Source organism: Centroberyx gerrardi, chromosome 8 (genome assembly GCF_048128805.1).
Source record: "Centroberyx gerrardi isolate f3 chromosome 8, fCenGer3.hap1.cur.20231027, whole genome shotgun sequence".
NCBI classification, from domain to species: Eukaryota; Metazoa; Chordata; class Actinopteri; order Beryciformes; family Berycidae; genus Centroberyx; species Centroberyx gerrardi.
The window spans coordinates 12,613,641-12,627,384 of NC_136004.1; the positions used below are offsets into that span (position 1 = coordinate 12,613,641).

Sequence of the window (13,744 nt, forward strand, 5' to 3'; positions counted from 1 at the left end):
TATGTCTGTGGCTTTGCATGCTCATACAAGTGTTACACTACAGCGTGATGTAATTACACAAGAAATCAAAAAATGATACCCTGCCACTCCAAGGAACTTAATGAATGTTGTGGCCTTGGACGATGGTGGTGACCTTAGATGCCATAACATATTGCTTTTCTTGTTCTGTGCCAGTGCAATTCAAATTTCATTTTCTTTAGCTAAGGATGTGTGGAGTTCAGTATAGTACATAACATCATTGACAGGCACGATCGTCTTTATGCAATTCTTCACTAAAATGTTGCACTTTCAAGTCTAGATGTCTTGGTTGCATTCATGAAATAATCTCCAATTCATTTTTAGTATGCCATGTTTTGCCTTTTGAAAAGTTCCACGGGCAGATTAAGTCTCAGCACAGGCAGAGAAATAGTTAAGGAATAGATAGGAGAGGGCACATTACATCAGGGAGAGGGAGGCATGAGAGCGATGCCTGTGTGTCGGTCAGGTAGAGGACAGGAGAGAAGAACAGACAAAAAAGAATACGATGGAAAAAAAAGTGCCTTAGGAGAAGGGAAGTGGACCGAGTAGGGAGGTTTTAGCTCATGCAGTTTGGGGGCAAGTGGTTAATCGCTAGAGATGTGATTCTCATTCATCAAGGTGTGCCAGCGCTCAATCTTCTTGTCCTTGTTCTTCAAGCACTCGTACCAGTGCTTCAGCCTCTCTCCTTTGGCAGTGATACCCAGCTGACACCCACCTGTCCAACAGGAAGAACCATTAAAGGTGTTTGTCCGGTGTAGAGCAGGTGGATCATCAAAAGAATGGTACTAATCAAATCCCCAAAATAACTTACCGATGTAGTCATTGGATTTCCCGATATCATAGTCCCACACAGAGATATCTAAAGTCTTCTTGGCCAGTTCACTGTGTTTGATCTCATAGCCGAATTCCTGAAATTTAATCAAGAAAGAAATTAATTTATCATTCCCAAAGATATCTCCCAAGAGGGACATTTTTCATACTTGAGTTGCAAAAAATATCAATACACTGATTCAATGATAATTTAAGACAAAATGCTGAGTCATTTCTATTTATTGCTGCCTTTCACCATGAATTGCAATACGAACCTCATTGAACTCTGGGTTTAGGGTCTTCTTCTTGATCTGTGTTTTGCACTTGGCCTTTTTCCCCATGTCGGGTTTCAGAAATCTGTAAATGGTATATATACTTTACTTTTTTGCCATTATTCTGCATTCATAGATTTACAATCTAAATCTACTACTCAGAGTAACATCATTTTGTATGTTGTCAGCTTCCTCACTGTACTGATAACAACTGATGGCCTGGTGCTACCCTCGTTACAATCCAACACAACAACAAAGAAATAATCTCAACCATCGTGGAACCCACATTTTGACAAATGGGTCAGAATAGCCATTAGCATCCATGGCAGCCAGGTGAACGCAGCGCACAACGCCCACGATGAGACGGTTCTGCTGGGTGCTGTACATGAGGGAGATCAGAATCCGGCCTCGCTCCTCTACCTCCGCACCATCTTTCCCTGACTGGGGAATGAAAGACAGAGCAGAGGGGGATGTGAGATAGTTCAGGGAGATTCATGAAAAGATTTGTATGAACTTCTGGAGGAATCTGTCACGTTTAAACATGCTGGTAATAAAGTCTTGCCTCATCCTCGTAGAGAGAAATGCCTCGAGCCGCCCCGGCTGTTCCACTTCTCTTTGTCTGTGAAGGGAGCAACATTATACAGCAGGTCAATAAGAGATTCAGACAAGGAGAGCACAGCATTGCTTGACTGTAAATGAATTCCACTCACGGGGACAACTCTCTCGAGACACACGTTGAAGTTTTTCTTCTGGTTCATCTTCAGTTTCTTCAGGGCCACTCGGGTTTCCCCAATAAATTCATTATGCCCAAACTTGTCTTCGTCACAGACAGACAGCCTGTGCAAATCAAAACAAAAAGTTAATCATTTGGACGTGTTGCACCATTGGAGGAAGTCATGTAAGGGCAGATCATGTTTGAAGCAAGAAATGATAGCGGATGATCAAATAGCTGCTAAGTACTGTGTGATTCATGTTTGGCTGCTTGAGGTATCCACCTGAGGGTCTTACGCTGCATGTCCTCATCTGTAAGCCCATGGTAGGTGAGAGTCTCGTTCCATGCGGGGTTGCGGGTGTTCCTCAAGGTCTTTGTGCGCAGCTTCGTAGACTGTTAAAGACGAGATGAAATGAAAAATGCCTTTTTAACCCTTTTAGATCACATCCCCGGTCATACTGTGCACCTATTTAACAATATATGCCAAAAAAAATACCAAAAATCAATTTCATTGTATTCTTATATCAAAATTCAATCATGTTTTCTTCCTGTAAAACAAAATATGCCGTGTGCTTACGTAAGCATGCCCGTAACTAATTTCAACCAATAATATCATGGCATCCACCCATCAATCAATCTTCAACTTTTAGCGCACAGAGCTAAGAGGCTAAGATTCATTAGTTAGCTAGCTAGCAACAGCATGGTACTTCGGTGTGTCTTCGGGTGTTATGACACACCCACTTTTCAACGTTCAAATCAAATTCCTCCCAACGTTATGTCCCGCCTGTCTTTCCTGTTTCACTCGGAAATACATCACGATACGGAAGTTAGATACTCTCGAAATGCCGTTTCATCTCGACTTTAAGTGGCACATCAGGACAAGAAACTGGATATATGTTTGGGACAAGTTCTTACCACTACACAAGAACTGATGTATGTAATTCCTTGTGCCATTTAACCAGGGTGAGCATCTACATGGGTGTTTCATTGAATTGACCTCCAGAAGGTTCAACAGCAAGTTTTGGCATCCAAGAACTGCTCCCTTCTCCACTTGGCACTGATCAGACCTACACTGGCCTACACTATGCTTACACTAACACTTTCACTTATGGCACAATATCTCACCCAATGTGTTAGACAATAGATCTATGGCCAGTTTATGAGTAATAAGATGTTGCATGTTTACACCACAAGGTGTCAGACTTGAGCTTGCAGGAAGGCCTCTAGCTGAACCACAGGAGTCTAATAATCACCGTTCTTCCTTTTTCCTAAACAGGACATTCAGGAAATAAATCTTTTAAAAGAGGCAAATGCTTGGTGTAAAGGTGGTTCTTTCACCTTACTAGCCCCTGGCAGCAGATGAAGCTTGACATAGGGATCTGCTAGTCCATTTGAGTCCATGGGCTTCAGTCCCTGCAGAGAGAAATAGCACAGTGTCCATCACACCATGAGGACAGCAGAGAGCCATAAAGCTAAAGTACCGTCCAGGAGCTTTTCAACATAAACCACTTCACTTTAATTGTCCCAATGTGTGAGAGCATGAGGAGATGGGTGGTACCTTTGCTTTGAGGATGCTACAGTGGAGGCTGTTGCTTTCCTGCTCATAAAGCAGACTGAACTCTAGAGAGCCCAGAGTGGCTGAAAGAAACGCAGACCAGTCATTACATTAGACTACAGAGAGGCTGTGTTTGCCCTAGAATAATTAAGAGTATAAATACAGGGAAAGACTCTCTTCTAATTAAACAACATTGAGACTCTGCTTGTGAGTATTAGTGAGTATTGGCGTTGGCACAGGATGGACACACTAGCACATCAAGATTCGACAGACACTAATGCTGAATCACAATGAGGCCCAGCTTCCCCTTAAATGTGCTGTAAATTGGATTGAGCAGTCTTGAGCCAAGATCGCGGAACATATTCAGAGCCTCCTACCTAAAGAAATAGCAGGTAATCTCATAACAAAGCAGAGGCTACAATATAAAAGGAATCAAATAAAGGCACGACTCTCAAAGGAGGGCATTCAGAAAACAAGGTTATGGGTAAAAAAAGACTGAAAATACTACCCTCACAGATTTTCTGTGAAGGAGTAACAATGGTTAGCGTAGCTGTTAGCAGACAAAATAATCAAATCTAATTTGTTAATCCTCTTATTTAACAGTAAACGTCCCAGTGCTGAGTTTAGCTACCAGCCGGTAGGTCCTGTAGGGTCTGTATGTAAGTGCAGTGCTCTGAAACTCTTCCAACACTAAGCAGCCCCAGCTCGTCCAGTTTGTTTTTATAATTAAATATATTTATAGATTAGATAAGATAGCTATCAAAGCACGCATTCGCACAGAATGGATCTCAAATAAATATGATTACCAGCATACCTTAAGTTCAAAATGTAAATCACATTTGACAAGCATATCTATTAAACTACACCATTCAAATTGTATTGAACCTATATTTGCTTTACTGAGCTGAAAGGCACAACCAGGACATCTAGATGTAAGAGCACAACAACACTGAAGCAGTTATCACCAGCTGAGCTATTGAGACCAGTCGGCACCGCAGGACCTATCTGTTCTCACCCTCGCAACTCCACAGAGAACAGGCACAGTGAAACCATTGCTATTTCTGCCATTTTCACTCTTAACACAGGGGATTATATCAAACACAAGGGGAATCTATATCCCGTCAGCCCTGTTGTATCTCAAATTATTTGCACTGCTCCGTATTCCCGGACCTCAATAAAGTAAATTAACGCCCGATCCCCCAGAGAAAGAATAAAGGCCGTTTGTTGCTGGAGGCACAGAACATGACTGACATGGCACCATTCTCATCACTCAGAGGGGATATACACAAAAAACTGCACAATTACATAGTTTATGTGTCACTATTGACTCATTCACGTCCTCCTCTGCTTTAGTTCTAAGGTATTGATTCCTCTGCTTGGATAACATATGGCGCTTATCATTTATCATCTTCTACCAGGCTCAATAGATTCTGCCAGAATGATACTTGCTGTCTGCTAGCACTATTGGACAATTTATAGACATGAAATATTACCAGCAGACTAAAAGGCAGAAATTCAGCTTCGACACGGTATGACTCAGACTCACTAAAGGGAATAGTAATGCTGCCAAATTAAGGAAAATATTGCACATCAATGCCCAGTACTATGATACATCACAATATGTTTTGATTCATTTAGAAAGCACCCCATCTAGTCCTTTTTACCTGAAAACAAGAGGAGAGCAGTCACAGTCAAACTGTCATGAGGTAAAGCTAATCTAAATATTGTACATGGGCATCAGCCACCTTACTCCATGAAATGAGCGGGCAGATGGTGAACACTCACTGGCTTCATCAGAGTCGTAGTCGTTGGCCTCCTCCTCCTCCTCAGCTGGGGGAGGTTGCTGCCGGGCGGGGGGAGCGCTGTAAGCAGCAGGCTGCCTCCTCTCCTCCCGTACTGCAGGAGGCGCTCTCTGCTCTGGAGCGCCTCCATCTGCCGCCATTGAACCTACAACCACATACAATCCTCTTAGACTGCACAAAAGAACCCACATCTAGAGTTACAATATATGCTTGGAACACTTCAGGAGCAAACGGGTGATGCAGGGGATTTCTCAGTGATTTTTGTCCTGGCTGGCCCTTACCCTGCTGGGCCATGGCGGCAGATGCAGCAGGCTGAGGTCTGGAGCTCTGGACCGTCACAGCCTTCTTCATCACTACTGGGCCGCCCTGGTCAGTGTAGCCAGGACCGGCCCCGCCCGTGGCCATACGCACCTCCGATGGTTTAGGGGCCACAGGTGGGTAACCAGCACGGCCCTGTGGCTCTGCTCCTAAAAATACGCATGAATGCCATACATACATACATACATACACAGACACACACACAACACAGACACACACACATAATCACACCACTTCCAGCCCCCGCTGCAGTGGAATCTGTAATACTCCCTAGTCTCTCCGGATACTTTTGATGTTGCAGCTTTTTCGTTGCAAAGGCATTGACCTACATACAGTACAACAAGCTGTGGCAGCCGACTATATGCTGCGGTTATATAGTCTGCACGTCTTCTCAGCTACTTCTTTCTTTTATGGGGATATCAGATTGCACAGGTAATTGTGCTGAAAATGTGAGATGATTCGGTATGACCCATCATGCCAGCACCACCTGGAGGCACCTCCCATGTCACAGCATGCACTTCCCAACAGCTTAATTGAGCTCCTCATCCCCTCCCCTGCAACAGTGGGCGGTGCTGCCAAATTTGGGAAGCAGATGAAAGGTTTGATGGTTGGGAGAAGAGCAATGAGAGGAGGGCGTACAGATGCTGATCTGATGAGACTGAAGAGGTGGTACTTTGAAAAGTTGTTTAAAAAGCAACTGGCGGTGCTGCTGAGAAATGGAAATCTCACAAGCGTTGGTTATTTTGGTAGTTTTTTTTTTTGGTTTCCTGATATTGATGAGATAACTTGCCTGAAACCTGCTGCCCAGAGGTAGGAGCCTGACTCTGACCTGAGAGAGACAGAGAGAAAACCAAATGTTTCTATCGACAAACCAAAAGTGGTGCTAAGACTGTGCAATTCCCTTTATGTATGAATTCATCATGATTCAAATAGACTGCGGACTAAAGCTGAAGGGGCACATATTGACTGTTTCTACCCCGTGGCTGTGGCTGGGCTGCTGCCTCCCTGGGCCCAGAGGCTGGTGGCCCCTTGGGCTCTGCAGCCTCTCTGGATTTAGCTATTGGCATAGGCGCAGGCAGGAAATGCTTAGGGAAGCCTTTGAAGAACCAGGCACCAGACCTCTTCCACACCTAAGAGAAACAGAAAAATGTTACTATCGTAGGCTTCACAACTGACATTTCTTTTCTGTTAGAGCTCGCCAGTGAAAAACACTTGCCTCTCGCTGTTCTTTGCAGATCTTGCACAGCCACACAGAGCGTGGCCGACTGTTACACTGTACTCCACACTTGGTACACATGTTCTACATGACAGGAGAAAATAAAGGTTTCCGACTGCTCACCATTTACAATGTCACATATACACAACTCACGGACCATGACCACTTGTATTTTGTCAAGATTTATCAGAGCTGCCACAGTGGAGTGGGTTGTTTTGTTGCCGCTTAGTAATTGGCCGACTCATTCCTACCTTTTTGCAGTCCTCACACACCACTGAGCTGACCCCAGGTGAGCCCAGCTGCTCCCCACACAGCAAGCAGCGGGACACTCCGTCCCCACACACTGTCTTCTTCATGTCATCCAGACGGTTTACCAAGCGCCTGCAACAAGACAGGGTCTCATCAGTCTCAATGAGTGATATTGTCTTTCTATATCTATAGAAACCAGTCCATGGTCCAGGATGTCTCACCCAATTCTCTCCTGCTCCATGGCCTCCATTTTCTCAGCACGGGCGATCACACTGTTTATAATCTCCTTCTCTTCATCTGTCAGGTCTGGACCAGGACCAGGGCCTGGCTGCATGGTCCAGTTGCCCCTGTCAGCCAAACATATTCTCCAGTTGAGGTTACATTGCTTCTATGCTTTTACTAAAATTATGTCCAATCACACATTTGCATAAGTACTTCACATTCAATGTTTGGACAAATGGAGCAAACAAAAACACTGGATAGAGGAGCACAGAGCATATCACATAGAGAATGTACATTGGGCGGACAAATGCACATTGTGCAAACATTCAGCAGTTAACTGTGCACTATACATGTGCACAAATCATTAATGAATGAATATGCATTTACAACCATCTACACATTACACTGCTTTCTAAACACTCAGTCACAGAGTGGATCTACACAATGCAGGGAGAGAGATAAGAGAGATGGAGTGGGAGCTTGTCTACTTACTGCTCCTTATCACTGTGTCACAGATCACACATGGAAAGCAAGCAGGAGAGAAAAAGGAGGGTACAGTTTAGTGTTGGTGGAGGCATAGAAGGGGTTAACATCACTACAGCAGCTGTTCCCAGTGATTACAGCATGGCGCCCGCTATGCCCAGTGTACCCTGCCGTGCTGATACTCGTGCTTACTTGGCATGCATGCTCCTCTGCCGGTCGTTGGACACCCAGCGATCCGAGCTGCCGCCCATCACCGTGTCCGTCATGGCTGCTGCACTATCGCTGTCTGCAGGTGGATAGACAGGAAGCCAGAGAGAGATAAATGCACCATGAAGTAGTCAAACAACAATCTTTGCCTAATGTCATGTAAAAAAATGCGAACTCTGTGGTCAAAAGATCTTTATTTAGTTGGCACCTCTTCTCACCAAGCTTCTCACTGAGGCTTACATTAGATGAGATAACTGTCCAGTTCAGGTTGGGATGTAATGCCTTTAACATCTTTACCTTCACAGCTTAAGCGCAAAACCTCAATGTATTGAATTCTTGCAGGAAAGCAAAGCTATCTCCTGTCCTTATCTCTTATGCAGCGCTGACTTAAGCATTAACACGGGCTGCTCCCTCATCAGTGCGGACATTTGCTCCAAATTTGTGAGCCAGGACGGTGCTGACCTCAAATTGGCTAGTCACCAGATGCACTTATGTTAATTGCCTAAGTGCAGTGATGTAGGAGCAAATAAAAGGTGGGTAAATGATGACCTCCAGCTGGTGACCATCATAAGACAAACAAACACCAGTAGTAACAAAATTCAATTATATATTCCAGAAGAGCAATAGTTACCTTTCTCCCCTTAAAGGTCTTTCCATAACCTTCATCAGATACTTAATTACTATGATGATTACTATGCTCTTACATAATAAGCCTGAAAACGGGGGAAAGTAAAGTGAGTTTAGGTGGGTTTACCCCCAACTATGAGCAACACAATATCAGCAACAAGGTATTGGCATACATAAAAAATCATACGCCCTATTTAATAACATATGCCATTTATTGGTGGCAAATTCGTTGTCCACCCTGTACCATCTACTCTTGCCAAGCCTATTTCTAAAACCTCGCCATCAATATCAACCTATTCCTACTTACAATGCCCATAATCCATATGATGCAACAACTGAGCAATTCAATTCCACAGAGTGATATAGTAAAAATGACACAAAGATGTCAACAGAAATCAGCGAGGGCGAGCGCCTATGGGCATGTCTGCTGAGTGTGTGTGGCTGCCCTGTGCAATTGACTTAGAGCTGCTGCAAGTCTCCACCAGACAATACGTGGAGCGACGCTGCGGCAGCCACAGGCCAGGGGACATGTCCTGAGGGGATGAACCAGGAGGCTGAGAGGGCCAGCAGGGTCCACAAAAGACTGAGCAGCACTGGTCCTTCAGAGGGGCTCAGTGTCTCTGGAGCTTCTGTCTGAGACGTTCAAAAGTTAGAAATTGTGATTTGATGAGAGGGAGGGAGCAGGTTCAGGAGAGAGACGGAGAGAGAAGGAATGCGTAACGGTAACGTAAAAAAAGGAAAATCAATAAGTTTCATTTGTCTTCAGCTTTTCACAAGCGATCAATCCACAGCAGTCAAGACTAGCACTGTAGAGCATTGGAGGGAGTGAAAACAGAGAGAGAGAGAGAAAGAGAGAGAGAGAGAGAGGGAGAGGGTGTGACACTGCTGTGGATTGTGGCGTATAAACCTCCAACACACAAAACTGGTGCTGACAATGAACACGAGTCTCTCTAGTTCAACCATACGTATTATACCGTGTAACGTCAACCGACATACCTTTTGAACTCTATCTGTTGCTGTATTGCCTGCAGGATTCACAAAATAACAACAAATTTACAGTGCTATAAATAGACACTCTGGGTGTGGGCTTGTCCCTCCGATGCTGCTGCATCTAGCCAAGCCAGTCTTAGGAGAGCATTTGTCTTATTCCCCTTTTCAGCAGCACCCTAGGGGGGCATTACTCCGACTGTATACATCCTATACACTGGGTCTCACAACCATGGCTCTCCTTCACTGCACAAAATGAATTATCCCACTTTTGTCCAAGATGATTGTCCTGGGGAGGTCGATGGAGATAGAGAGAGAGAGAGAGAGAGAGAGAGAGAGAGAGAAAGAGAGAGAGAGAGAGAGAGAGAGAGAGAGAGAGAGAGAGAGAGAGAGGCAGAAATATAAAGAGACATTCAGACATGGGCTGGATAATCATTCACCCAGACTGGTCATAGCTCTCTGACGCTGTGGATAGATGTTGCTGCATCAAAGACGAGGGCTATGAGAGTGAACATCTTTGCTGAAGTGAGAATCTAATTAGCAGCGGCATTCAAAAGATAGCTTGAAGGATTGCATCACATACACACCTCTCACATGAAGAGCTCTCGGCATATACTGCACATGCTTCAGGCATATAGAGTACAGACGGCAATTCTAGGTTTCATCTACGTTCAGAGTAGGCAGTGAAGGTTTAAGTTTTCACATCCCAAAATGTTTAAAATTTGCATGTTCAAAAATATAGCTGCAAAATGTCAGGTTGAGCCTTGCTATTCCAGGGTTTAGATATCATTGTGAGACTCATCCATTCAGTGACCAGGCTATTGAGTTTACACACGCAACCAATCTGCGTCATCTGTGCCTCTGACTTGGTGCCACAGTCATCTTGTACGTGTTTCCCTCTCATGTATGATGACTCAGTCAGGTGGTGGATTCTGCTCTGAAAAGCAGCTGATGATCTCCTGCAATTTTTCAAAATGTCACGAAGCCTGAGTGACGAGGGTTTGAGAGGCAGCGATGCACAAAGTGGTGCCCGGGAACCGTGGAGAAACCACCGTTAGTCTGTACGAAATGCACTAGGCTTGAATAGTAATAGATAATGTGTGAGATGAAAAAGGAAAGACCAGAGGGAGACTGGGAGAATCACCGCAAGCATCGACTCAGATAGTCATCTGCCTTATCATCGTAACTCATCCACACAGCAGGATCTCTCCTGTATAGCATTTCATATGGGGGTGGAGTGGACCAATTTAGAAACCTGCGTCTCACTCAAGGGCCTAAGAGGATAGTCAATACAAATCTGCATCGGTCCATCTTCAGGGACACACACACAACTCCCAGTGCAACCCCTACACAAAAACATTTTCCTTCCATTTTTAGCAGCGCAACCATGCATTCTCCTTGGATACTTCATATGAATGCTCAGCACAAGCTTTAAGTCTTATCAGGCATATGTACAGATTAATCTGGACGCATTTGTTGTTATTGTTTCAACAGCAGCTCTTTGATGCATTACTGCAGCACGTATGACTGGACTGGTAGCAGACCATTTTTTTTCAAGACTTTGGTACACGTTTGTGGCACAAAGAACTGGAGATAGCAAGCAGAGTGACAATAGTGCAGGAAGGCATTGATGGATTGATCCAGCATGGATCATTATGGACGCAGCATCCCAGAGCTCAAGGGGGGATGGGGATAAAGAAAAGAGAGTCATCTCCAGTTCCCCTGGAGTGGGATCAGCTCAAAGAACAATGTGCAACAGCGAGGTTTTACTCAACAAACAACGTTTTTACATTTATTACAAATACAAAAAATATTTTGTATTGTATTCATAATTTGAAGAGGGAAAAAGGGAAGGACAAGACATTCCCTCTTTCTGTCCAGCATATAGAAATAAACGGAGGGGGACTGCTAACATCTGCACTGTATATCACATGGGATAATAGCCACTGTGCCATTCCTCTGATTTTCTAATGTACCTTGCTATGTGCTGCCCTATTTGTAAACCTTTTAAAATATAATGATATGGTACTACATGGTACTGAGCGTGAATTCCAGGGCAAGAATTCCCTCGCCATCCTCCAAGAAGGACATTTCTAAAGTGGGATAATGAGATTCTGGGATCAATGCAAAGCCCCACGATTGGTTTCTCTTTAATTAATCTTTCATCAAGACTGCACTCTTAGTGTGATAGGCCTACCTAGGACTGAAACTTATTTATGCGTGGAGACTTAAAGCCCTGATGTAGCCACCAGCCATCGTCCACCAGCAGTCCATACTGGCTGCTGCAGAGTCCCTGCGGTCTAAGGTGACAGCCTCGTCAGCACTTGCTTCCAACCCCTTTTGAGAGGTACTAAGCGGTACTAAGCATAGGTAGATGCCAGAATTGATGTTCATATCAGCACAGAATATCAACACTATTTACGACTCAATAACCTTGGTGTAACCATATACATTTTTTTAGTATGTTGCACCCAGTAATGGTTCCTCAGCTGTAACATTGTGCTGTGTGTCCTATTAAAGACTCAATAACCTTAGTGCAAGCATTTCAGATTGTTGTGACAAATATTTTCCTGCCTCCTTGCAAGTAGGACCATGACTGGGCCATAGGCTGTTACTGCCCTGTGCGACTTTAGATGTTAATAATTCACATTATTTTGAAGCCAGAATCAAATGCAAGCAACCAAGCAAAACTAGAAGCAATGATCTATCCAAAGACAACATTAATTATTGAGTGAGTGTGATGAATAGATGTTTGGTAAAAAGCAAGCATGACACAGAGTCCTGTGTTCTTCTTATTCTTATACCTGTTTTCACCTGACCACATGTTCTTTCACTGCTGCCCTATAGTGTCCAAGAGAATCACAACCATGCCATATTTCTAGGCAAAATACTAGATTGCATAATGATTCAAGAGTTTTCATAGTCACCTCCCATAAGTTGCATACATGTCTTGGAATAGTTATCAATTTGGCATAAATACTTTGAGTTACAGTTAATTCTGCAAATAAAAAACATTGACTCCTATATTTCAATGTACTGTAATTTTCCTTGCTCTAAGGCCTGGCTCCTATAGCTGCAGCTCAGATTGTTTTAACCTATTATGAGCTGGAGCATAGCCTGAAATCCTCAGGCAGGACCCTGTTAGCCCCAGTCTATGATGATCTGGCCTTTCCTGTGGGGGCTCTAGGCTTTGGAACCTCTGCCTGAGCAGCTTAGACTGATCAGTGTTTTCCTTTAAATCACTTCTTCAAACACATCCTTAAATACAGACTTTTATTTGAGAGCCAATCTGAACCCGTCTAATCCAGTACTGGAGATAAAACAGTCATCTGCACCAAAGTCAAATCCACCAATCGAAAAAATCCTTTGAACTTAAAGAAGACAATATTAGAAAGTTTCTAGTAATTACAGAAATATAGCAGTGTTTGTTATCCTTGGCCTGAATTACACAGCTCTCTATATTTTGAGCAGAAAAAAAAATGGGGACAATGATGCATGTTAGTGCAGCTTACTGCTCACAAGCTCTAGTCAAATCCGCCCTACCCCACTCGTGCTGGGCTTTCTTAAAACTCTGATATGCCACTTGCAGAAAATTAGCAACAAAAATCATTAGCAATTATGTTACCATCTCAACCTCACTACAATCTCAACACCTTATTGAAAATAGCTTGCATAAGTCTTGTTATTAAATGAAGAGTTTCATTCCAAAATGAAATGGTCACTATTTTAAAAAACAAACTGGCACCTAATCTTGCATAATTATTGCTGCCAAGAAAGTAAAGCACTAATTGTAACTGTTAAAGTTATGAGTCATCTTAAGGCCTTTGCTTACAAGATAGTTATTAAGGATAGATCATCTGTGCTTTGAGTAATGAATTTCAGGCAGAAATTTATTTTCCAAAATATAGCATTTTGAAGTGAAATCTATTGAATACACTATTTACTTTACAACCTTTACAAGGTCTATTGTCATGTAAATACAGTATTATAATGACACTGTCTTTCTATACTGTTGTTAAATATGTTAATTATAAATGTTCTAACATACATCAACCAACACCCTGAACTAGTGGAAGATTCCTTGAATCACACAGAGGCTATCAGTCATCGAGGGGACCAATCAGATCCTTGCATTCTGTGGTGACACATATGGGCTACAAATGAGTGGGTAGTTACAAAATCAAAAAGATGCTCAAGGCTTGTGCAGACAGATTTCATAAACAGGTAAACATCCAATTTTACCACTAGGAACTGGCATCCAAATAG

At 43.4% G+C, this 13,744-nt stretch overlaps 1 protein-coding gene across 1 annotated transcript; it reads right to left on the minus strand.

The window, feature by feature from the left end:
- Positions 1 to 337: 337 nt before the first annotated feature.
- On the minus strand, positions 338 to 7,923 carry LOC139930727 (rabphilin-3A-like). The gene is made up of 18 exons (XM_071923974.2): positions 7,850 to 7,923; positions 7,667 to 7,678; positions 7,174 to 7,299; positions 6,955 to 7,084; positions 6,704 to 6,787; positions 6,455 to 6,617; positions 6,278 to 6,316; positions 5,451 to 5,636; positions 5,153 to 5,314; positions 3,371 to 3,450; positions 3,151 to 3,225; positions 2,096 to 2,205; positions 1,811 to 1,937; positions 1,663 to 1,719; positions 1,387 to 1,541; positions 1,104 to 1,185; positions 830 to 926; positions 338 to 733 (listed from the first exon to the last, which is right to left on the minus strand). Exons 1-18 carry the CDS (start codon positions 7,921 to 7,923, stop codon positions 603 to 605), a joined length of 1,890 nt encoding a protein of 629 aa, XP_071780075.1. The 3' UTR covers positions 338 to 602.
- Between the last annotated feature and the right edge of the window lie 5,821 nt (positions 7,924 to 13,744).